This window comes from Laetiporus sulphureus (genome assembly GCF_001632365.1).
Source record: "Laetiporus sulphureus 93-53 unplaced genomic scaffold LAESUscaffold_14, whole genome shotgun sequence".
Taxonomy (NCBI): domain Eukaryota; kingdom Fungi; phylum Basidiomycota; class Agaricomycetes; order Polyporales; family Laetiporaceae; genus Laetiporus; species Laetiporus sulphureus.
This window is the reverse complement of record NW_024468523.1, coordinates 94545-116810: the sequence shown is the minus strand read 5'-3', so window position 1 is coordinate 116810 and position 22266 is coordinate 94545. Positions and strand designations below refer to the sequence as shown.

Here is a 22266-nt window from a genome sequence, read left to right as displayed (position 1 = left end):
GATGCATCTGCACCGGAAACATAGACGCACCGAATATCATCAAGCCTGACGCCTTACCCCACTCTTTCACCTGGATACTCCTCGGAGGCGTGGGCCAGCAAGCCCCCATCGTCAAACAGAAGATGGCATCAGAAGGGGAGTTTTTGCTCGCCCAAGGCATGTATCCAACGTGGCGTTTGCCCACGACATTGGTATGCTAGTAGTATGACCAAAGGATCGGAGCGGTCTCTTGTTGCTTGCTGCCCCAACATGACATAGTGCTCTACGACTCGTCTCCTCCACCCTTACTCCGTCGCAGCTCGCCGTCCTCGTTCTTTTTGAATAACACCATTAGGTTGGCGTAAAGCGCTCGAAGTTGTGTCGCAACGTGAGCATGCTGAGCCTTTGCAAATTGGCGGACTTAGGTAGTCGCTCCATGTGTCCTCTGAATTCATCTTCGCCTTTTCTGGCTAGCCCGGCCAATGTTACGCTCCAAACATTATTCCAGGGACATGGCATCAGTCCACTACTCATTTGCGGACGACGGTCGATCGGAAAACGTGTTTCGGAAGTCTTCGACGCTAGAAGGCATCGATCTAGGGACTGCTACGTATCCCATCTGTGGTGATCCTCAACTTGCGTATATGTTCGTTTGGTGCGTTTCTGGGGTCGGCATGGGCAGTGTCACATTGAACAGACCGTGTGCGAACACAGATCATTGCAATTGACTGCAATACGAGCGCGCATCAAGTACGTGACGCTCCAACTCTCAGAATTATCTCAGGTGCCGTAAACCTGGAGGTGTCGCGACTACGGATAGATTGTACCATTTTACCTCTTCGACTGTTTCGAGCCTGAGAAGTCTCCCCTCAAAGTCATCGGACAGGTACGTTGCCAGAATACCAGTCGCTGTCTGAGTCGATCACAATTTTCTTAAGCCTTGCGGAGGTGCGCTATACGCTGCATTGACTGTTCATGATGACCGCGCAGTGGCCGGCCCGCCACTCCATGTGCCAAAGACGAAACGCCTCTTAATTTCAAAAGTCTCCCGATCTGAGAGTCCATCTTGCCTGTTAATACCATTGTAATGCATCAGATTGAATGGGCTTTGAAAGTGGACTGTTACTCTCACATTCTGTTCCAACGGCTTCCTTGTATTCGCGTAGACCGCGTTCTGGCCTCTCCACGAGCCATGACGGGAACGCCAATCATGCACCATCTTCCCTTGAATGGTAAGCAGCGGCAGAGATTGTCCGGACCCGCGCACAGACATGCGAGCGATACGCTCATCGGAGGTTAAATCGTTAGCTCGCCATTTATTGAACCTTTACTCGACTCCTCGGAGACACATATGAACTGCGGATTCACTCAATGCAATGCATCAGACCGTCCCGCGGGAGAGTGAACATCGCGCCGAATCTGAAACTCCTCCGTCAGTGTTGACTTCACATCGTCGTCATCTCGGCCGGAAGCGAATGCTCGTCGGTCTTTCGGCCAAAGGTCCAAGGATCAGATTACGAACGTTGCAATGGATATTTTTACATATCAAAATTTTCTGAGATAGTGGAGTGGAGAGCTGTGACAGGGGTATTGTTGGGCGCTATCAGTCGAACAGGCTGGACCTTACGCCCATCTCTGCGCCTTCAATGCGTTTAATATGCGATTGAAGCCATGCCATGGCAAATCCTCGTAATACGTTCCAGCACAGAGCAGTTTCACGAATGCATACCGACTCAGCCTATAGGATGGTGTGGCCGTGCGAGAAGATGACGGGCTCTGCTTCCCCACGGGGCCAGCCGCACCGAGTGACGTTCCGCTGAGTCGCGGCCGGCCCTCTCCCCCGCCTGGTTCTCGCCCGTCTCGTCCAAAATGCTTTTAGACCTGAACGGTGGCGGACAAGGTACCTGTAATACGACATGCTCGACTCATCACCCAAAGCCGACGAAGGCGAGCGTGAGCAAGTGAACGCCCTCCCTGCTTACTCTCCTGATGCGAATACCCCTGAATGGGCTCTTTATCCCTTGCACAACCACTCTTACTTCCTGTCCGATTCGAAGCAGGGACAGCGATGGCTCACTCTGGACGTACGCAGTCGAGCGAAATCCGCGGGGGATCCACCGACTTTCTTCCAAAACGGAGTGATTAGCGGTACAGTCAGCGTGCATCTGGAGAAGGAGGAGAGTTTCCGCTCCATCGAAGTTCAAGTGAGTCCGTTGTTACTTTCATCTCTTTATCTTTGGTGGTCTTTGGATGCCTATCGGGAGGTATTCGGCAGGGCCTTGGGAACATTTCGACTTGTCTTACCTTAAGACTGACCGTCACGATTCCATCCTTGCAGGTAACTGGCCGCATGACCATCTTTGCCCATAGAACGTTCAATTTTCTCACCATGTCGCGAACGTTATGGCCGCCTTCGCCGTCCTCGCCAAGCGGCAGTTTGAAGGGAGATCATCGATGGCCGTTTTCCTTCGAACTTCCGAGGGGTATCACTACCTTGATGTACGCTCAAGTGGGAGAAGCAGTGGAAGAGAACCTCCTTCCACCCTCCGTATCCGACCAGAAAACGGGAGTCTTCGTTGAATATCAGATAACCGTGCAGGTTTCTAGGGGGAAGATTCGACGGGGTAGTAGGTGGGTACTCGAAGCTGAACTTGCTCGGACGTCAGCTAAGTTCACTCTGCCCACAGCCTGGTTGTGCCTATCATGTACACACCGATGACGCGGCCAGGTCCGCCGTCTGCTGCGCGACAAATCGCGTATCAGAAGAACACGCGGATACCAGACGCAGAAGCGGACCCCGAAGGATGGTCGACGCTTCCTCCGTTGATCGTGCAAGGTGTTATGTCTAAAAACATCGAGGTCGAAGCAATATGTACAGTCAGTGCAACTCCCAACCACCTCTCTCACGTGCTAAAACTTTCGACCACAGTTGTCCCTCGCGAAGCCTGTGAGTCCTTCGACGCCTTGTCAGCATGGTCACCGCTGACGTATCTCAAGTTGTGCTACACTCGCGGCACCGCCTTGCCGTTGACGCTTGTCATTGAATGTGACAATGAGCAGGCACTGGATTTGCTTGCAACTAATGAGGCCATCGCCATCCGGCTGATGCAGGAGACTTCGTACGGGCCAGACTTGCTGCAAATGTACAGCAGCTCAGACCAGATTGAAACAAGGCACCACGAAATAGCACGCGCGGTCTGGACTCATTTAGATGATGATCCAGCACGTCCGCATAGGAGGAAGCTCGCAGGAGAAATACATATTCCTGAGCACACTGCACCTCGTTGCAGCTTTCTGAAACTTCAGATCAAGGTCAGTAGCTAATTGTTCACTGTTGAGACAGTCTGAGCGTTGTTGTTATAGCATACAGTCGTTCTGGACAAATTTGAGGCAGAAGGTTTCGTTCAAGCGGAGTCGATGATATCACCGCTGTTGTCGGAGAAAGTGGAAATCGCCACAGCACACGCGCCGGGACCGAAACCGAGGAAGTACATCACTGCTCCCGGGCTTAGACGAGCGCAAACAAGAGCGACACCAGAAGCGCAAGGAGCTCCTCTCACGAGGATATTTACTTGGCCACGACGGAGGAGCGTTGTTTGATGCGGTAATTAGAGCATCACGGGTTGTTGGAAAGGAGCAGTCTTGTTCATATGCGGAATGAGTCCATTTTTACTGTACTGTACTGTAAAGGCTACAACTGTTGTAATGACTTCACGAGAATTCACGACTTTCATTATGCGTTGACGCTTTCACGGACACTTGGTCGGATCCCAGTCAGTAACCAGTTCTGGAGACGCGAAGGTGAACAATTGAGCCCCTGTCGCTGAATTAACGCAAGGCGCACCTTCGTCGAGGCTATCCAGGTGGGCTATCTCGTCCGCTGTGAGCTCAAAATCATAGACGTTGACATTCGACTTGATACGTTGCGGCTTGGACGATTTCGGTAGAGGTATATAACCCTGGGTAATCGATCCGCTTGATACTCTTTTAGCGAGATGACCGACCACACACCTTCTGCAGCGAGTATCGCAGTAACACCTGGGCTGGGTCCTTGTGATACTTCTTCGCGAGACTCACGATGGATGGATGCTTGAAACGAAGCCCTCGCACAAGCGGTGCCCAAGCCTAGAGGTGGGGCGTTGGCTTAGCAATGAAATGACAAAGTCAATTGAAGACCGGAACCTCAAGAGCCATCCCATGTTCTTGACACAACGCCACGATATCTGCCCGCGTCATGAACGGATGGAGATCGACCTGACAGATTGTTGGTTAGTGTACCATGTATAGTGAGTCTGAGACGAACCTGATTGATTACGGGCAACTCTACGCGGGCTTGCAACATCTCCTGCAGGTGCCGTACACCGTAGTTGCTGACACCGACGCTGCGCACCAATCCCTCCTTCTTAGCCTCCAGCACTGCCTTCCAGCTTTCCGCGCGCTTCTGAGGGCCACCGATCGGTGAATGCACCAGGTACAAGTCAATGTAGCCGAGGCTTGAGGTCTCGAGCGATTGTGCAATCGCGGCTTTCGACGCTGCGTAGCCTGAGTTCGAGCGCAGCTTCGTCGTGTACCAGATCTCGGAGCGCGGCACTCCGGAGGAGGCGCAAAAGTCGAGGATGGCACGTCCGCATTCATGCTCGTTGTGATACCATTCCGCGGAGTCCTGTGAAAGTTCAGCAATACTTCAGATGCCCGCATTATTCTCACTGACGACATGGCGATATCCGGTCTGCATCGACATGATCAGTGGCACAAACGTTTGCGATCACAGGGTTCCTCACCTCCAGAGCGTACTTCACAGCTGAATATGCTTCTTTCCCATCCATCTCGTACGTTCCTATCATGTCGCCAATCAGCTATCTGCAAATCCACTGACGCACGAATCGCCTTACCGAAACCCATGATAGGGATCTCATTGCCATCCCTCAACTGTCAGATGTGGTTGAGCCGACCGCCAATAGCCTTGCCGTTGTACTCACTTTCAGTTTCGATTGCAGATCAAGAGACATGCTTCTGGCTTGAACGTAGACGGCTGATCGTGGCGAGGCGCTAGTGGCGGGCGACGTGCAGATGCTCAAAGCTGTCCTGAAGGCGAGAACCGATCCAAGACGGTGGGCGACCATGTATTAGCGGGATTCGAGGTTCATGAGCTAATATGTCCAACACCTAACAATACCATGTTGTCATTTCCAGCCCAACTTGCGGCCGCCGTCAGCCTCGGCCACCTCATCCTCCCGGTCGTCCCGAAGTATATGGTTGATAATTGATCCCTAAACGTCGAGCAGACTGCGTTGGTGAGGCGTAAATACCGGACAGCGTTCCTCGCGTGATCAGTCTTGCGTTGGAACATCAACTTTTGGAATTTGCTTCAATCGACATGGCTCGAGTGTCACACCGTTCGGGTCAGGACGTATAGCATATGCGGCAACATCGACATCCGCATAATTAGAGACACTAACCAGTCAAATATGAAGAAGTCGCTCAATCCGATTCACTGAGGCCAACCGCTTGCAACGTCGTCGGGACTGAAGCCAAATTAGGAACTCGCCTTCCACGAACGTCACGTGGTAGCGGGATTTATTAAGCTCCCAAACTTGCCGCCACAGGTTGACGGGACCATGAGCGTTGCCTGCAGAGCTCTTCCACCTCTACCCACAACCACAACCTAGTGTACTCTTTCCTCAGTCGACTCACCTTCCAAGTCCCTCCTTTTTAGCCTCAAATGGCGACAGTCGGCGTTATCTCTACCGCAGCCCCTGCGCGTCCCCAGCGGACATCTCCCGAGGTCATCGATGTTGACGCCTTTGAAGAGGACGAGGTTCTTTTCCTTGGCTGTGGGTCATCGCAGAGCCGACCTCCAGTTGAGCCTGGCCGCAGTGCATCGGTGTCCTCTGTCGGGCTAAGCACTCAACCCATTCTGATTGTAGACAGCGATGAGGAACAAGCGCCCCCACGAGGTACGTATAATGCCGCCGTCTAACCCAAGCGCCTTGCTGATTATAATTATCCTTCTAGCCAATCGACGGCGCCTCATATCGCCTCCGCCTCGGCCTGTCTTTGGCAGATTCACACCACCCGTCCCACCACTTCCTGCTCAATTTGCTGGCCAGCAGTCGTTTCCAACGGGTGCTCGAAACAACCGGCCACATCCGCCCATTGTTCGCCCAAATGCGCAGCCCTTTGCGTTCGAGGCAAGTTTGCGCCAAACACCACGACGCGTCCCCACCCCAGTCGATTTGATGCCAGCCGCGGCGCCTCGCTCCAACCACCAGCCTGCGATGGGCTTTGGCGGCGCTCTTATCGCCATGAATCGACAGAACGCCATTGCAGAAGCGAATCGACAACGTGAGGAAGAAGAGAGGTTCCACAGGCAATTACCGGAGCGAGGAGCAGGCATGCGCCGTTTTTTGCCTGCCTTCGTGGAACTTTGGCAAAGCAGAATATGGGGGACTGCGGAACACGACAACGCCGACTCTTGGCTCCTTAATGCTGACCCCATCCATAATATTCTCGCGGAAGAAGCTCCAGGGCTCGTCTTCGGTTTCGGTACATTTGGTAGTCGGTCTAGTGCAACCGAGCAATACTACAAGACGATATACACTCATGCGGAGAAGGCACAGGCTGGCTTCACTCATGATTTCGCCCCCGCTGAGGGCATACCACCCTCTAGTCAATCATCGTCAACCGTTATTGTGCTGGAAGACGATGACGCAAGCGAAGGAGGCAAAGGCAGCGTTGTTGCTAGTTCCTCGAGCGTAATCGAGACATCTACGACTCTCGTCTGCGCGCGATGTATGGATCCCCTGGTCCTACCAGCAGCAGGTGCAACGACAGATGAGGAGAGGAAGACACGAAAGATTTGGGCTCTCAGATGCGGTCACATGTTGGATGGCAAATGTGTCGAAGAGCTCATGTGTCCTACTCCTGAACAGTCTAACATTGTCGCGGAGCCGGAACTTCCAGCGGATCCCCAGGGCAAGGGCAAGGGCAAAGTGGTCGAGCGTGCTCGAGCTATTGATGCGGAGCGTGCAACATCCTCTCAGAGCAGTGGAAAGGGGAAGGGGAAGGGAAAGGCGCCTGCTTCGACGGATCGTAAAGGCAAGGGCAAGGCAACGGAGTCGCCGCAGATCGAGACCCCTATGCCAGGAGCGTTCCCTGAGTCGCCTGTCAAGCATGAAACAGAATCGACGGATGATTCTATCCGTTCACGCCTACGCCCTCGTCACCCTCGAGGACCTGCCGAGCCTGGCTCAAGTACAACTGCTGAGTCTTCATCTTCGGCGTTCCCGCCATTGTCAACGCGGCCGGTCCGCTCGCTACCACGTCGGCGCAGTACGCCCGCTCCAGCACCCATGCGTTCCCGCGCGAAGGGTAAGGGAAGGGCCAGGAACAAGCCGTTGATTGAGGCTCAGTATGAGTGGGAGTGTCCTGTCGTGGGCTGTGCCCGCGTCCACGCTAGCGTCTTCATTGATGGTGAGTGGAAGATGGAAGAGGAGCGCGGTGCGATCGCTGTGTTTGTATGATATATGCGGACCTGCTTCCATTGGCGGGTGAGTCTTGAGTCTTGACAACTGTGCTCTGTGCTGTCTTACTTATTGAAATTTGTAGTATCCACTGGGCGTTTGCTGCATGAGATCTGCGTCAGGCTTTCTTGGGCGTTCCATTCACCTTCTGCGGCCTAGTGCCTTGCATGAATAATAACGCATTGTTGCAATTTCTCTCACCAGCAATGGTTGATGGGTAACGTCGTCCATTCCTTCTTTTCCTTGGTCAACTGGAGGTGCACAAAGTGAACATCACATTCCATGGTCAAGCTATCTGCATCGGTGGCGTTGATTCTGAGTGCCGAGCGTCGTCAATTTCGCATTGAGGACTCGATCACTCATAAGGATGTGGGCATCATCGGCGAGACCTGGCAGTTCGTTCGGTTGGGCTACACATCCGGAGTGACAATATGAGTCCTCGCTACCTAAGCCTAAAATAGCTGAACCGGGGAGTCGGTGCACGCCAACGTCAAGCGTCCTCCTGCTCCGCTGCCCCGCATCTTCCGCTTCGCGGGAGAATGATTAAAGCAGTCGTCGCAGTTATCTTCCGTTCGTCTCACAGTTACTTCCCGCCGTATCATTGTGCATATATGCTTCCAGGAACGCGGCTCTCGAGCGATTATTAACTTGAGCCTCCGGCTCGGAGCCTCACTGCTGGTTCGGTCATGCAGGGAAGTGTCCTCAGCTCCGTCGCTTCTCACACTACCTCTGCGACCAGTTTATTGTGAGATCTAGGTGGGTCTTACAGTTGGTCATAGACTCGAGGTGCTATGAGACGAGATTTATGTAACTGAGTGGCTATAATGATTGCCCTTCAAGGGCGCTTGTTTGAGTCTTGCGCGACAGAAGGCAAAATACATACAGTGTACCAGTGAGCTCAGCAGTCGGAGACTTATGTAGGACAACACACGGTGGATTATTCAAATGGGTACTCAATTATAACCGGTAGCCTTACTATCGGAGGATACGTGTGAGATCAAACGAAGTTCGCGCGAAGTTGTGCGCGCAAGCGCAACTCCGCAAAAGGCAATTCATGCCCTCGCTGCAACCACGACGTTGTCTTGAGGTTTTCCGGATCCTTCTTCCTATCGAGAAATGATCTCGAGGCTCATATCAGCGCACTACACAATTCTTTCGGAGAAAGAGAGGCTGTACGCGACGATGGTGGCGAATAGGGTGAAGGCGGAACCAAATCGCAGTTCAGACCATCGGCCATGAGTCCAAGCCTCATGCTAGACTACCAGTCATTTGTGTCGTCATGAATTGGCCCATTTCGCAAGGTGGTTAGTGCCTGTGCGTCTGCGAACACTTCTATCTGGGTGCCAGTAGCCTCGCACTGCCGGAACACGCTCTGTCCTGGGTCCTCGCGTCGTAGTCTGCCACTCCTTGCAATGACCCGCCATCGCCACTTCCTGACCATGGATGCTAGTCGTAATGAATCGTCTTTCCGCCCAAGAATGCTCTGGAGGAATTACAACTGGGATAAGAGGGTGAGTGCAGAAAAAATGTCTCCTCGTCATTGAGTTTATTGTACATGCCTTAGATCGCGAGATGGGAATCTCTCCCTTGTCTTCGACTGCAGCCGAATCGCGATCTGTTCAATTGCCAGCGATGTGGTTTCACAAACGTCCTAGGCTTCACATGCACTTGGTGCTCTGGTCTTTGCGATATTGTCAGAGTAGCGCGCTCAGCTGTGGCGTTGGTGCGCAGACGTGCCAGCACACCTTCACTACTGAGCGCTGCGCAGAAGACGCGGGTAGATAGAATGGGAAGACAGAGGGCTCATGTTGTACTGAGCAATCGACCTGAGCGCCATCTGTCGCCGATAGAAGACAGCCAAATACAGCTGTCTGCGAACACTGTGTCGCAGCACTCGACGAAGACTCTTCTCCGCAGGAACCGTCGTCGTGCTGCGATCTACTCTGCGACAGATGTTGTTGCTACCTCGGTATGGTTACGCTCGTTACGTCAGCAGCTGTGCATTCGTACTTATGGATGCTCTGTCCGGTAGGATTTAGAACTGCAACCATATCTACGACGCCTCACCGACATGTTCTGGACCGACGAACAGCCCGCCGCCATTGCGCCTTCCGACTGCTCGAGCACACGTGGTGCTAGCGAGGTGGGGCTTCAGGCTGGCAATATCGAGTCGACAGAAAGCGAGTCTGTGGCGTCCACCGGTACTTTTTCGCAACGAACGCTACGGCGCAAGCAGAGGATGTCCGTCCTTAGGCAGCGCTCCTCTCGCTCTCTGCGCAAGCGATCCTCATGCACGTTGTCGACGGCATCGTCAAGACGTGGCGAGAACCCTCAAGCTATAGTTATGCAGAGCGCCTCGAGCTCTGTGGCGTTTGCGCCTGTGCAAGTCCCGCTAGGGCATCCGCATCGGCCTCTGTACACAGCGATCCGCAAGAACATGGCCTCTCCCAGTATACCCGATGTTCCGATACCCGCCATAGACTGTACCGCCCTCCACGCCACACCATACGATCGCACCGTGAAGTCCCTTGATATACCCCGTTCTACGGCTGTCGTACGGCACTATGCGTTCATCCCTGCCTCGGATTGGACAGCTGGCTGCTCGCTCACTGGAGAGGCAGAATTGCGTATGGACCTCGAGCGGTGCCGCTCAGCGGAGGCGATTCCGATACAGTATACAGAAGGCGAGGCGAGGCGAGGGAGAGCGGTGAAGGAGAAAGTGAGAAACTTGAGGAAAGGACTGAAAGGATTGCTGACGAAGCGAACCTGACGGATGGCTCGCGAGTATCGTCTCTTGCACCTATGATGTAAGATCTCTTCTGAGGTCGTCTTTATGTGTTGTCTTGATGTCATTCTGGTCAACTGGAGGGATGCAATCGTCTTCAAATAATGCCCGAGTGTATATGTTGCGATCGTCGGTCAACCGGTTTGGTTGATCTTCGCCCAGCGACTCGAGATTTTGCGGGTAGGCACGTTCGTTATCCTCTGACCATGGTTCCCTGCCAGTAGTGCTCACGCTCGAGACTGGTAAAGGCTTTACCCTTGCACCTGCTAGCTTCAGATCTCTGTGCTGATCGTCCGACACATGTTGACATCCACCCATGTACGCCCTTCCGATACCCAAATGTATCTCCTTTCCTCTTATTCGGCTCCTGATGGATCCGTTCTACGCATACGTTCCGCACGCGATCCGTGGTTGCGCATGGGGCTCCGCTTCGCTGACGTTATGAACTGAGCACACAAGAACCGCGACAGCTTCGAAGCCCGGTCATTCTGAGCTGACGTGGGTATAGGAATAGTGTCGGTTGTCAGACATTCAAACGGTATGCGCCTCTCGGCAAGCAGATTCAATATTCATTCCTCAGTTGCCCACACGCCAACAATCGTCAGAATTTGACTCGTTTCACTACTGCCGACCAACGCGGTTGCCGACGAGCATACTGCATGGCAGGAGCGACTGTTCGGGCGATGCAGAAATACTGAGATGTTCGTCGTATGTATGACGCCGCCGTCACAGGATCCACCTTCTCTTGATACCCCGTATACCTCAGGCCTTGTGAGATCATCCGGACGGGTCTTGCATCTTCTGGAAGCATATTCCGCTAACAGAAACTCCCCGTTCCTGTGCATGGATTGCTCTGCAGGCTGACATTTGCACTGCCACTATGGCAGTCGATGATACCGAAAAGGGCTGAGGCGCTGTCTGCGCCGGATCATGCATTAGAAACATTTTCTTTTAGCCTGTGCAGAACCATGAGGATATTAAGCGGGTCGAACGGACCAGAAGATGTGCCTTGTACGTGTCATAATTTATGTAAACTGCTCAGTGATGCGAGCTCTATCAGACTGGTCTATCGGACGACGCCTTTCCCACTCCGCGGTGTCCGACCCGTCGCTGGGACGAGATGCCTGCATTGAGCAAACGGTTTAGACGTTACCTTGATAGTGCGGTATTTTAGCCTCAGGGTCGACGTCACGCTACCGTGGGCGGCTACATGGGTATTACAAGGAGTATTCCTTTCTCCACCATCGCCGAGCTCCCTCATATGCATCTTGATCAGCTATTACCTATAAATATGGTGTCTTGCATACCAAAGAAGATTCGATATCACCGTAACTAGCTACCCGTGACCGCTGTCGGCGCGAATCCATCAGGTGCACCGCGGCCTCTCCAGTCTGCAATTCTACATTCCGAAATTACCAGCCGGTGGGTAGGCTCGTCAAGGCCATTCCGGCATATGCAGGCGGATAAGACAGCAATCAGAACGATCCAGGGATGACTCTCGGTAGAGATAAAGGTCGGGGTCGATGCGGTCTGCGGGTTTCTCATCCCCTGCATCCAGTCTGTCCCCTCCCATACAGCAGCGCACTGTCTGCGGATGCCACTCCCAAGGGATGTCACGGTCGATGAGGAGACAGCGCTGCTCTCTGGCTCGAAGAGAGCGGGAAAGCCTAAGGCGCGCCCGGTGACGCCGCTCCCTCGACTACAGATCGGTATCCTCCTCCTCCTGCAGCTGGCAGAGCCCATCACATCGCAATGTATCTACCCGTTCATCAACCAGGTGAGCTGTGCCCCCTCATGCTCTCGAGACACTTGTTCCATGTCCTGTCAGTTTATCAGTGAGTTGGACATTACCGGTGGCGATGAAAGGAAAGTCGGGTACTACGCCGGGATAATTGTAAGCCGTGCCATTTGATTGATGCGTTTGTTGCTTGTGATGACCGGAATGATAGGAATCAGTGTTCTTCTTGACTGAAGCCATGTTCGTCCTTCACTGGGCACGCATCTCGGATTACATTGGACGGAAGCCCGTGCTGCTCACGGGTACAGCGGGTCTCTGTATCTCTATGATGTTCTTTGGCCTTTCCAGGACGTTTTGGCAGCTTGTTGCAAGGCATGTAATCTCACGCACGCGTTGATCGTATTCCGGCTGACGGACATCCCTACAGCCGTTGCATAGTCGGCGCATTGAATGGCAATATCGGAGTTGTCAAGAGCATGATAGGAGGTTAGTTAATCCCGCGAACTAATCGGCTGCATCTAATCGTTCCTCGGCCGGCAACGGTCAGAATTAACCGATTCTACCAACATGGCACAAGGTTTCGCTCTGATACCAATAGTCTGGTCTGTGGGTACGACTATTGGGTCAGTCTACACCAGCTTCGTCCAGCGCATTCGTCATTAAACTCCCCGATGTGGTTTACAGTCCATTCATCGGCGGGCAACTAGCCAAGCCGCATGATAGGTGGCCACACATCTTTACCGACCGTTTCTGGACGCGCTTCCCATACTTTCTGCCATGTGCCGTTTCCGCTGCATTCTCTGCATGCATGTTTGCACTTGCTGCCGCGTTTCTCAAAGAGGTGAGTCTTACTATGCTTAATCGTTCTTGCCTCCAATCAACATCATCATCATCACAGACAGTCCAAAAGAAGCACTCCAGCCAGAAAAAGAAAGTTCGAATCGTCGTGCGGGCTGATGATGACCAGTTTCGCGAGGAGACCCTCGAGAATCCCGCAACACTCCGTTCGCTGATGATCTGGCCCGTCTTGCTCTCCGTTGCGAACTACGGCGCCCTCGCCTTCCTCGACATCGCATACCGCGCCATCCAACCGCTCTTCTACTCCATGCCAATCGAGCTCGGCGGCCTCGGGCTGAACCCCGCGACGATCGGCGCCGTGCTGGGCTCTTTCGGGCTGATGAATGGCATCTTCCAAGCGTCGTTCTTCGCGCGCATCGTGCGCCGCTATGGCCCGAAGCGCGTGTTTATGATGGGCATGGCGATATTTGTGCCGCTATTCATGCTCTTCCCTATCATCAACGCGATGGCGCGGAAGGCCGGAATGACGCGGGCGGTGTGGTTTATGGTGATGTTCCAGCTCGCGGTGTCCGTCATCATGGACATGTCCTATGGTGCGTGCTTCCGTATATGCAGCTGGGAACCCTATGAGTGACGTCGTTCTGCAGGCTGTATCTTTATGTACGTGACGTCTTCGGCGCCCAATAAGCGATCGCTCGGAGCTACGAATGGTATCGCCCAACTGGTCGCGTCCATTCTGCGTGCGATTGGCCCTGCGTCAGCCACTTCGCTCTATGCTCTTTCTCTGGAGGAAAACTGGCTAGGTGGCTACGGCGTTTACGCCATCCTCGTTGCTGTCTCTTGCCTGCTCATCTTCGTGGCGACTCCTCTGCCTCGCGAAGCTTGGGAAAAAGAGGAAAAATGATGGGTAGCAGCATGGTACCGGTGGAGCGCTATCCATGTGAGTCATGGCCTCCTTGTCGGGATCTGGATGCTGACATTTCTGGACACGGTAGCATTGAATTGAAAATCCCTGTTCTCGAAAAGGGACACTGCTCGATCTCCTTCGATTTATGGAATTGTATAGAGAAGAAGCTTGTTTATTCATTTGTATTCCATATACCCGCACTTCTTAGTTACGCACTCGCACTTGGTGTACAGTAGATATGTTCAAGCAGGTATATAGATGTTCCTTCGACAGTATTGTCCTAATATTCGTCGCCGACATCTTCGCCACAAGGGCAAACACCACTCATCGTCGAATTCAAAGAGCGATTATGCAGGATCAGCCTACGGATCCTTACAACATACAGTCATCACGAACTCTATATCACGAAATATAGGCACGAGATCGTCAAGCCAAAACCTCGTTGACCTCGTCCTGTATGCTCTTTTTCTCATCCTCAACGTCCGTCTCTGTTGCCTGACTTGCAACATCGTCCGCCAGAATCGCCTCAGGTATGTACGTCTCTTTCGCCGGGAACAGCAAAGACGTGACAGCGTACACTGTCGAGGCGACTGTGAACTGAAAAGAGGGCCGACACTGTCAGGGGAGCGTCGCACGCAAAGCAAGAGAACGGAGCGCACCCCGAATAGCCATGCAAAGTCGAAAAGGTTGACAGCCCTGCCTGCTTGGATGTTAATGTTGATCGAATTGATCCAGCCAGGGAAGAGCGGCGGGACGGAGCAGAGGATAGCCAGGACTGCGCGCCAGTTCTGTGCCATTGACAGCCTGAGAGTCAATAAAGATGGGAACGCGATATGAAATGCACTTACAAAGCCGTAGGTGTAGCGATAACGTCCATGAGGGCGATACATTGCGGGCACGTCAACATGGCATTTGTGGATCAGCCAGTACTGTGAAAATCGTAGTTAGTATGTGAACAGGACTTAAGGATGAGCCAACTCACATCGGTGACCATAATGCCGGCAAACGGTCCAAGGAAGACCGTATAACCATTAATGAACGTGAGGAATCCCGTAGCACTATTGACCGCACACCCTCGTCAGCCACCACTCTCAGCTGATCCAGGATCCATCCACGCCTACCTCGCCAGAATCTCCCATGGGCACAGCGCCCACCCACCAATCAGCGCACATAACACCTGCCCGCGTCTGATGTTGATATACCGCGGGAAGAGCACGGTCATGTCGTTCGCGGCGGACATCGAGTTGGCGGAGATGTTCGTGCCGAGCGTGGTGAGGACGAACGCGAATGACGCGAAGAACGCTGCCGCTCGGTTGTCCCACTGGTTGATGAGCGTGAGCGGATCCCACAGCGTCTGTCCGTAGAGCACGATCCCAGCGGACGTCACTGCCATGCCGATGAACCCGCAGAGCGTGAAGGCGACGGGAATGATCGCGAGTTGGACATATTGGCTAAGAGACGGTGCATAAGTGGGTGGGCGCATATGGCCAGCTGTTTGGCGTAACTTACGCTCGCTCGTTCTTGGCGTATCTCTGCGACAGACATCAGCACAGCGAGACGAGGAGTGGCTACCATGCTACCCACCGTGAAATCCGGGATGTTGACAGCCAGCGTGGAGTAGATGCCGAGGGCGCTGTTCAAAGCGCTAAGCCATGCCCATGACATGTCGCTTCCCTTGACGGTCGCATGCTGCTCGAACAGGCCTTTGCTCGATGGAACCTTGACGAATGCCCAGATGAGCATTGCGAGCCATGTCGGCGGCACGATGGCCGCCTTCGCCACGAACAGCCAGCGGATCTTCTGTGGCGAGATCAACATGAAGGGGAACTGAATGTGACCGCTCATTTATTAGCGCTAAAAGAGGAGGCAGAGCCGAACGTAGCGGACCTGGATGAGCCAGTACAGGAAATAGCACATCATTCCTATGAAAAATGTCTCTTTACAACTCCGTACTTAGAAAAAGAAGGGAGACATGCATACCTGAGGTGGTAATGTTGGAACTAGCTGGAAGATGGTTGGGCAAGCGGTCCAACGACGGCCAGATAGCTTTGAGCATCTGTACAGGCGTGCAACGTCAGCTTCCGTACTTGCGCATGTCTTGTTCAACACATACCTGATATACACATTCTGATCCTGTGTATGACTGTATGCTGAACCAGAACAGGGATAGGATGACCCGGCTGACGACGGTGAAGTAGCTGAACCAGAAGCCGAACGAGGAGCGGTTGAGCACAGGGAACGCAACGTGCAGGCGGGCGCCGATCGTCCCGTTCAGTACCATGACAATGGCTATGATGCAATGCCCGAGGGCAATCGCAGGTAGTGCTTGTCGCCTAGACCGCAAGCATGGATTGTGAGCAGGTGCTTGGAGACACGCATATATTCTGGTCGTGTGCGCACCATGACAATCCGATGGACAACATGCTGGAGGCGAGTTCCCACACTGCAGCGTTGGCCGCATCCGAGATCCAGTATGCGACATAATTCCACGTCGACCACGTTCGCTAATCACGTACCAAGATATGTAGCACAATGCAATTTTCCGTCAAGAATCCATTGAAATGAAGACCATCAAGAAGCGGCGGACTCACAGCATGAACAGGCACGGGATCCATGTCCTTGTTCGACCACCTGCCACTAGGCGCAAATGTCGAAGGCTCAGGCTCAAGAGCCCATGCGGACGGCCTTAGATAGGCGGAGACGCCGCTTGCGGACACGTAACTGGTGCTAGACGTCTTCTTCGCCATCGCGAGCGGAGGAGCGTGCAAGACGAGATATCGAGCCTGGGGTGCTGCATCGCTGGCGAGAACCGAGGTGCATTTATAATAGGAGCCGCTTCGCAGATTTGTCTACGGCGTGAGCCCTGATAGAGTGAGGCGTTGATGCTGATAAGCGTTGGCCCCCCGCTCTCGACTAGATAAGCCTTCTCGATTGGTGCTCCAACTTCACGACATGCGCTCGGTGATGCGGACGTGCCTGTGGCTGTTGCAAGGAGGTGCGAGAAGAGTTGGGTACTTCGCTGCTACTGACCGCGTTGCGGTAGAGGCGATCGACCGAATTTAGCAGGTCCTGTATTCGACCTCGGGCAAAACCATATTACCTCAGCGAAGGTCAACATTGTAACTCAAATTCAAAAACGAGTTTAATCTCCAGCATCCTGTGATGTATTCACACTTGCTGAGACAGATACTTTGCAACACGACAACCCTGGACGTTAGGCAGAACCTCCCAGCATCATAGATATCGCCGTGGTATGCATATCGCCAGCCAATGGAGCATATCATGCATTTCGCCCTAGGCTCCAGTCCCTCAAACTCCGTGCCACATTTCACAAGCACTCATGTAATTATATCTCACCGCTATGCACGAAGTGGCCCATTCGCAAATGCTGCGAGTTGCCGCGAGTGCGTACCTGGCGCGCTTGCTTGGCCACAATCGAGAGCCTTCACCAATCGGACATTTGCAAATAGCGATCGCAGCCACACCGCGAATCATTCAGCAGTAACTCGTGTGCAGCACGCTTGCCCGCGTTTAGTTGGCCCGCCGGCATTCTATCGTGTGCGCGCAGCGCCACAGAAGTGCGGGTCGGATTCGCGTCCTTCCGAAGCCGGGGGAAACAATATTCGATACGGCGCAATCTTTTTGACGGGAGAACTCGCGCGACAACACGCATGAGGTGCGGGTCCCCACAGCTCGTAGCTCGTTAGACAATGTTCCGACTTGAAGTGGTCACCGTAGCAATCCCCGCGGATCACAGAGAATCCTTCTATCACTCAAACCCAAGCACTTTCACTGTAATGGGACCGATGAGATCATATCAACAAGAAGAAATGACAAACTTACATTGATATCATCCTTAGAAATTCAGTCTATCTCGTGCTCGTCTCACAACGACGCGCCGCCGCACGTCTTGATCGTCTGACCAGTGATGTATTCCGCCTCATCCGATGCCAGGAACGACACCAGCTTGGCAACATCCTCGGGCTCCTGTATGCGCCCGAGCAGTACATCGTTCTTGACACGTTGAGCCTTCGCTTCGCCGACGCTGATGCCCTCCTATCGACGGAGAACAGGCTCGCACGTGAAATAGTGGGACAATCGCAATAATGGAAACACCCACGATCTTCGCCAGCTCTCGGTCGATGTGATCCCACATCGGCGTGTCGACGATACCGGGGCCGTACGCTAACGCGTCCGAGGCCGTCAGACAAACGTTGATAACAAGCCGATAAGACGGCAAACCCACCGTTCACCCGGATCCCATATTGCGCCCACTCCTTAGCAGCCGCCTCCGTGAACCCACGAACCGCAAACTTTGTCGCACCGTACGGGGCAAGATTGACTGACACGAGCACGCACCCGTCAGGCCAGAAATTCCCGGTCATCGTGCACCTTTCCACTCACCCGCGGTACGGTATGATGCTATCGAGCCGGCACCGAGGATGCGTCCACCGAAGCCCTGCTTGACCATCTGCCGCGCAGCCGCGATGTGGGTGTTCATGAGTCCCAGCACGTTGATCCGCACCTCGTTCTCGATGAACCTGCACAAGTCGCGAGATAAGCGAATCATCCAATGATGGGGACGTCACATACTCTGGTGTGCAATCGAGCAATGGCCGGACCTGGGTAACGCCCGCATTCGCAACGCTCACGAAGAGCTTCGGCCCAAGCCTCTCCACCGTCTCCTCGATCGCAGCATTGATTTGCTTCGCGTCCTTGACGTCTGCGCCCATCGCACATCAACCGAATGCATTCAACGGACGGATGGCACTTACCAGCGAACACCCCGATTGCTCTGCGGCCATAAGACTCGATTTCTTTGATCACATCGTCTACCTTCGCCTTCGCAGGTGGGATGTCCCCGATGGAGATGTCGAAGCCATCGCGCGCAAGCCGGCATGCAATCGCGCGGCCGATCCCCTGCCCTGCGCCCGTCACGAACGCGACCTTGCCCAGAGCGGCCTTAATCGGTGAGACGTACGACATCGCGAGTGGGGATGGGAGGTATGGGACCGGGTGTGGTTGGAGAATTGGGTGTCGGAAACGGGGAAGGTGCGGGGTTTTGAGCTGCACAACGCGTACTTTAACGGCGACCGGGTCGAGCCATGAATGAGATGTTTACGAGGAGATTTGGGGGGAGGCCGGGCCGTCGAGGACAACATCAATGGGGACTGTCTACGGGCCGCATCAACCGTGTCCTATTATTCGAGGAAGGTCTCTGATTTGCACGATGTGCTTTTGCTCCCGAAGTCGTGCTCTGGGCTCATAGATGTAGGGAGGATGATGGGCAAATAACATCGCGTCGCCTGGATGTTGCACTCGCCAAGTTCCAGCTGGAACCCACTGCTCACCCTCCGTCCATACCGGGAGATGCCTGCACGTGATCGTGAAGCAGATTGATCGTCGGATTTCGCCCGGAAGTGGCGGTAGCCGCCCTTGGCGCCTGACCTACTAACTTGGCAACGGAGTCTCCTGGATATGAAGCAGGACGATCTCAACGAAAACACTACGTTTACGAGACTTATTCTATTCTCTTAGATGCAAAAATTCCATGTGGGAATGCCGCGTGGCGGAGAGGAACTGCCCAAATCGGCAAATTCCACGTGCGGTGGCCCGAGCAATCTTGTACTGCAATTCCATGGATATTTGGTCACCCATATGGTAAATTATGCGGTGTGCGCCATGATGCAAGGCTCTACTTCTACATGAGCAACATCTTGTGAGTGAATAACCAAAAGCAATTTTAGTAGGCTGTTTTGAGGCAATCTTTTGCCGCTACTGAGTCTCCCCACCGCGAACCTTTGTGTTCATGTCCTACAGAAGCTCACGGCCTTGACTAGCTCGTGAAAGGCTCACTGAGGCTTGAGCTTGAATCATCATGAATTCCACGGCAGACACCAAAATACAGTTACAATATGGTCTCTGCTCCGTTATCTGCCGACTTCGCAATTGCACGCATTATAGCGGTCACGGTCTTCCTTTCGGAGCACTAAGACTGACGCTTCGTGCCAGCTCCTCGAGTGTCCAGCCTCTCCAACCGTCCGTTGCACCTTGGCTCTTCTCCCAACCATTAATCGCTCCTTGCATCATATAGGGCGCGCCAGCCGCACTCAAGAATGCTTTCTTCCACACTTCTCTGACAAACCCGCTGCAGTAGGACTAGCCAATATTGTCTGTGTTATAACTGCCGACAGCATGGCGCTCGCAATTTGTTGGCGCAAGCTATATGTTCACCATAGACCAACCACTGTTTATCTCTTGTCTACGAGGAATCCCCCGCTTGCAGCACTACTGCTTAGAGACGGTACGGCTGTCCGAAAATGACTATGTATTTCGAAGCTCAAATAACATTTGCATATACCATGTTCACAGGTACAATTCAACTGACGTGAGAAGTTGAATCGGAAACAATTTGACAATGTCTAAAGCATATTATTCAGATCACTACTACTGCTGACCTTATTACAGACCATATTCGAATTCGTGAACGTCCTAAGTGTATGATTTCTCCACCCACCGCATATATTCTGCAACTTGGATGCTAACCATTCTGCCATACATGACTATGGATTTAGCAGAGTGCTAGAAATGTCGCCGCTTATTTACAATACCCGTTAAACAATCCTCTTTCATTTTCTCCACCAATGACATGCTGATGATTCTACAGACTCGGTCTCGTCTCGATCTCTCATGTCCTCCTCGACGTCCGAGCCGCAGCGCGCTCCACATGCGGAGAGTCATCCCAAACGCCCTCTTTATTCGGTCACGGCGTGGGCTCCAAACGCAAGAGGATGTCGACCGAACAAACCCTAGAGAGCGATCGCTCTCACCCGCAAAACTCTATTGAACATGATGATCAAGGCATTGCGGAACCCCGCAGCACGGCAAACAGTGTTGTTACTACCGGCGATGCTCAACAGGACATGAATGAGGAAGAGGGGATGGATGATGTCGAGGAAGAAATGGAGTCGCATTGGGAGGACGACGAATAAGGGAAGAGAATGGGTGTCCGAGCTGTGCTGTCAGGTTCACGCTGATTGTGCGCTTGCTTGCTATTTGTGAGTGGCACATCGGCCTTCGTACGCACCGTCTCACCTGGCTGCATTCCGGATCTTTTCCGCATAATCCTCCCCTCTACTCCTTGTCCTGTACATAGATTAGTCTCTATCGCGGCGTTTTCAGAAAACAAAGATAGTGTGCTGTCATAAATATATCCAGTGATAAATCTCAAATGAGCCTACAAATGGCGATATTAACCGCTTATCCGACTGTACAGTCTGTAACGATGAGTGAATCCATGGCCAACGACCGTGGCTTCGTCTCAAAGCGAACCATCACAAATGTTCCGATCAGACGTCCAAATTCAATAATGTAATGGAGGAGTAACTGCCCCAACAAGGCGCTCAGAAATGCAACTGGGAATGTCAAAAGACTGCCAGTGAGTGTCATCTAAGATTACAGTGCCAAGCCTATCCGTATGCCGTGAGCTCCTGCCGCACTGACCCAATTTCACTGATTGTGATACAGCCCGCAGATGAGATCGGCGTTGAGTATCCTTGCTGAGAACGGAGCGAGAATGCCGGTTGCAATACGTCTACATATTCTTCCCGGGATAGCGTATCAACGCCCTCCGTTTTCGCGGATGTGAACATCAAAATTATGCTCGAGACCACCAAGTTTCGCTGAACGGATTGTACAGACAGACTCATGAAGCGTTGTGAATTTTGATAGCATTGTCAGACAACAGCGTGTCGATAACTGCCTGCAGATTCTAGAGAAAGGAGTAAGATAGCAGGTGAGGGAGATATTTCGAGGGCCGGGAGGATGGGATGCGCAGCCAATCTGAGCGCAGTCGCCGTGGCACCAGGCGACACGTGCGGCATGGCGGTGTGGCTCGATTTTTTGGCAGTCCTAACGCCCGACGCCCACGTTCTTCAACTTCTCGGTTTTTTGTTTCGATAAATGACGTTTTCCAACGATTCCTTCACGACGACCTCTCTGAACGCAAGGCTGCCTGCGCACCGGTCGTTGGGCAGCTTGAATGTCCACGAGATTGACGGACCTCAAACGCCCGCTTCCGGCGCGCAAACTGATGTGTTGACGTCCCCCGACGGATCCGCAGAATGCCACTTGCTAGTAGTAACCCTATGCGTGGCGACTGGTCCTGGAGGAAATATGCTGGCCGCCGAAAGCTTTTTTCTGAGCTTCATCGGGCGGACACGCGACGTCGATGCTCTTGAATAATGCGGCACGTGGCACAAACTACGCCACAAAGCCGTGATCTTCATATTGGCACGCACCATCGCAGCAATGCAGCTTGAGCCGTGGCTCGAGTCCTCGCTCCATCTGTGACAGGTATAAAATTTGGCTCAAACATGCAATGCTCAAAGGTACTCACCTCCCTCAAGAATTGCGGTATGTCGATGTGCTGCGGCACGGGATACAATCGCTCCACCTTGCGGAATGCGACCTTTTTATCAACGTGTCTTCGTCGAGCCCAGTGTGGAGTGCACATGGCGTACTCTTGCCCGCGTTC

General features: G+C 53.2%; 8 protein-coding genes across 8 annotated transcripts; 5 read left to right on the top strand and 3 right to left on the bottom strand.

Annotated features, from left to right (window-relative positions):
* Positions 1–1895: 1895 nt before the first annotated feature.
* On the top strand, positions 1896–3579 carry LAESUDRAFT_650910 (uncharacterized protein; the record flags this gene model as incomplete). The annotated part of the gene is made up of 6 exons (XM_040904268.1): positions 1896–2183; positions 2318–2610; positions 2667–2856; positions 2909–2926; positions 2977–3291; positions 3343–3579. The coding sequence occupies 6 exons, from the start codon at positions 1896–1898 to the stop codon at positions 3577–3579; spliced, it is 1341 nt and encodes a 446-aa protein (XP_040765346.1).
* Positions 3580–3728: 149 nt separating this feature from the next.
* LAESUDRAFT_650947 (Aldo/keto reductase) lies at positions 3729–4988 on the bottom strand (the record flags this gene model as incomplete). Its single annotated transcript, XM_040904270.1, has 9 exons — positions 3729–3766; positions 3824–3938; positions 3991–4104; positions 4162–4233; positions 4283–4642; positions 4691–4708; positions 4761–4816; positions 4872–4908; positions 4959–4988. 9 exons carry the CDS (start codon positions 4986–4988, stop codon positions 3729–3731), a joined length of 840 nt encoding a protein of 279 aa, XP_040765345.1.
* Positions 4989–5701: 713 nt separating this feature from the next.
* LAESUDRAFT_736232 (uncharacterized protein) lies at positions 5702–7502 on the top strand (the record flags this gene model as incomplete). The annotated part of the gene is made up of 2 exons (XM_040910676.1): positions 5702–5936; positions 5995–7502. The coding sequence occupies 2 exons, from the start codon at positions 5702–5704 to the stop codon at positions 7500–7502; spliced, it is 1743 nt and encodes a 580-aa protein (XP_040765344.1).
* A 1071-nt stretch (positions 7503–8573) lies between these two features.
* On the top strand, positions 8574–10597 carry LAESUDRAFT_724568 (uncharacterized protein). The gene is made up of 4 exons (XM_040908643.1): positions 8574–9013; positions 9067–9471; positions 9535–10309; positions 10371–10597. The coding sequence occupies exons 1-3, from the start codon at positions 8915–8917 to the stop codon at positions 10270–10272; spliced, it is 1242 nt and encodes a 413-aa protein (XP_040765343.1). The 5' UTR covers positions 8574–8914; the 3' UTR covers positions 10273–10309; positions 10371–10597.
* Positions 10598–11718: 1121 nt separating this feature from the next.
* LAESUDRAFT_96805 (MFS general substrate transporter) lies at positions 11719–13885 on the top strand. The gene is made up of 9 exons (XM_040914891.1): positions 11719–12064; positions 12116–12181; positions 12237–12397; positions 12453–12511; positions 12573–12648; positions 12710–12866; positions 12924–13416; positions 13471–13763; positions 13819–13885. Exons 1-8 carry the CDS (start codon positions 11882–11884, stop codon positions 13725–13727), a joined length of 1452 nt encoding a protein of 483 aa, XP_040765342.1. The 5' UTR covers positions 11719–11881; the 3' UTR covers positions 13728–13763; positions 13819–13885.
* Positions 13886–14156: 271 nt separating this feature from the next.
* Positions 14157–16750, bottom strand: LAESUDRAFT_749234 (cytosine-purine permease; the record flags this gene model as incomplete). The annotated part of the gene is made up of 12 exons (XM_040911553.1): positions 16322–16750; positions 16131–16234; positions 15844–16063; positions 15711–15786; positions 15618–15652; positions 15315–15557; positions 15240–15262; positions 14852–15181; positions 14713–14788; positions 14579–14659; positions 14390–14518; positions 14157–14345 (listed from the first exon to the last, which is right to left on the bottom strand). Exons 1-12 carry the CDS (start codon positions 16475–16477, stop codon positions 14157–14159), a joined length of 1662 nt encoding a protein of 553 aa, XP_040765341.1. The 5' UTR covers positions 16478–16750.
* An 865-nt stretch (positions 16751–17615) lies between these two features.
* On the bottom strand, positions 17616–18716 carry LAESUDRAFT_713331 (NAD(P)-binding protein; the record flags this gene model as incomplete). Its single annotated transcript, XM_040906962.1, has 6 exons — positions 17616–17786; positions 17851–17915; positions 17977–18072; positions 18135–18271; positions 18324–18453; positions 18506–18716. 6 exons carry the CDS (start codon positions 18714–18716, stop codon positions 17616–17618), a joined length of 810 nt encoding a protein of 269 aa, XP_040765340.1.
* A 1722-nt stretch (positions 18717–20438) lies between these two features.
* On the top strand, positions 20439–20904 carry LAESUDRAFT_724562 (uncharacterized protein). The gene has a single exon (XM_040908642.1). It carries the CDS (start codon positions 20522–20524, stop codon positions 20720–20722), a length of 201 nt encoding a protein of 66 aa, XP_040765339.1. The 5' UTR covers positions 20439–20521; the 3' UTR covers positions 20723–20904.
* The last annotated feature ends 1362 nt before the right edge of the window (positions 20905–22266 follow it).

Coding starts and splice junctions, on each gene's coding strand:
- LAESUDRAFT_724568 (XM_040908643.1), top strand. CDS start 8,915: ATGACCCGCCATCGCCACTTCCTGACCATGGATGCTAGTCGTAATGAA. Junction 9,014..9,066: donor ATTACAACTGGGATAAGAGG/GTGAGTGCAGAA, acceptor TACATGCCTTAG/ATCGCGAGATGGGAATCTCT. Junction 9,472..9,534: donor CAGATGTTGTTGCTACCTCG/GTATGGTTACGC, acceptor TCTGTCCGGTAG/GATTTAGAACTGCAACCATA.
- LAESUDRAFT_96805 (XM_040914891.1), top strand. CDS start 11,882: ATGCCACTCCCAAGGGATGTCACGGTCGATGAGGAGACAGCGCTGCTC. Junction 12,398..12,452: donor TTTTGGCAGCTTGTTGCAAG/GCATGTAATCTC, acceptor ACATCCCTACAG/CCGTTGCATAGTCGGCGCAT. Junction 12,512..12,572: donor TGTCAAGAGCATGATAGGAG/GTTAGTTAATCC, acceptor GGCAACGGTCAG/AATTAACCGATTCTACCAAC.
- LAESUDRAFT_724562 (XM_040908642.1), top strand. CDS start 20,522: ATGTCGACCGAACAAACCCTAGAGAGCGATCGCTCTCACCCGCAAAAC.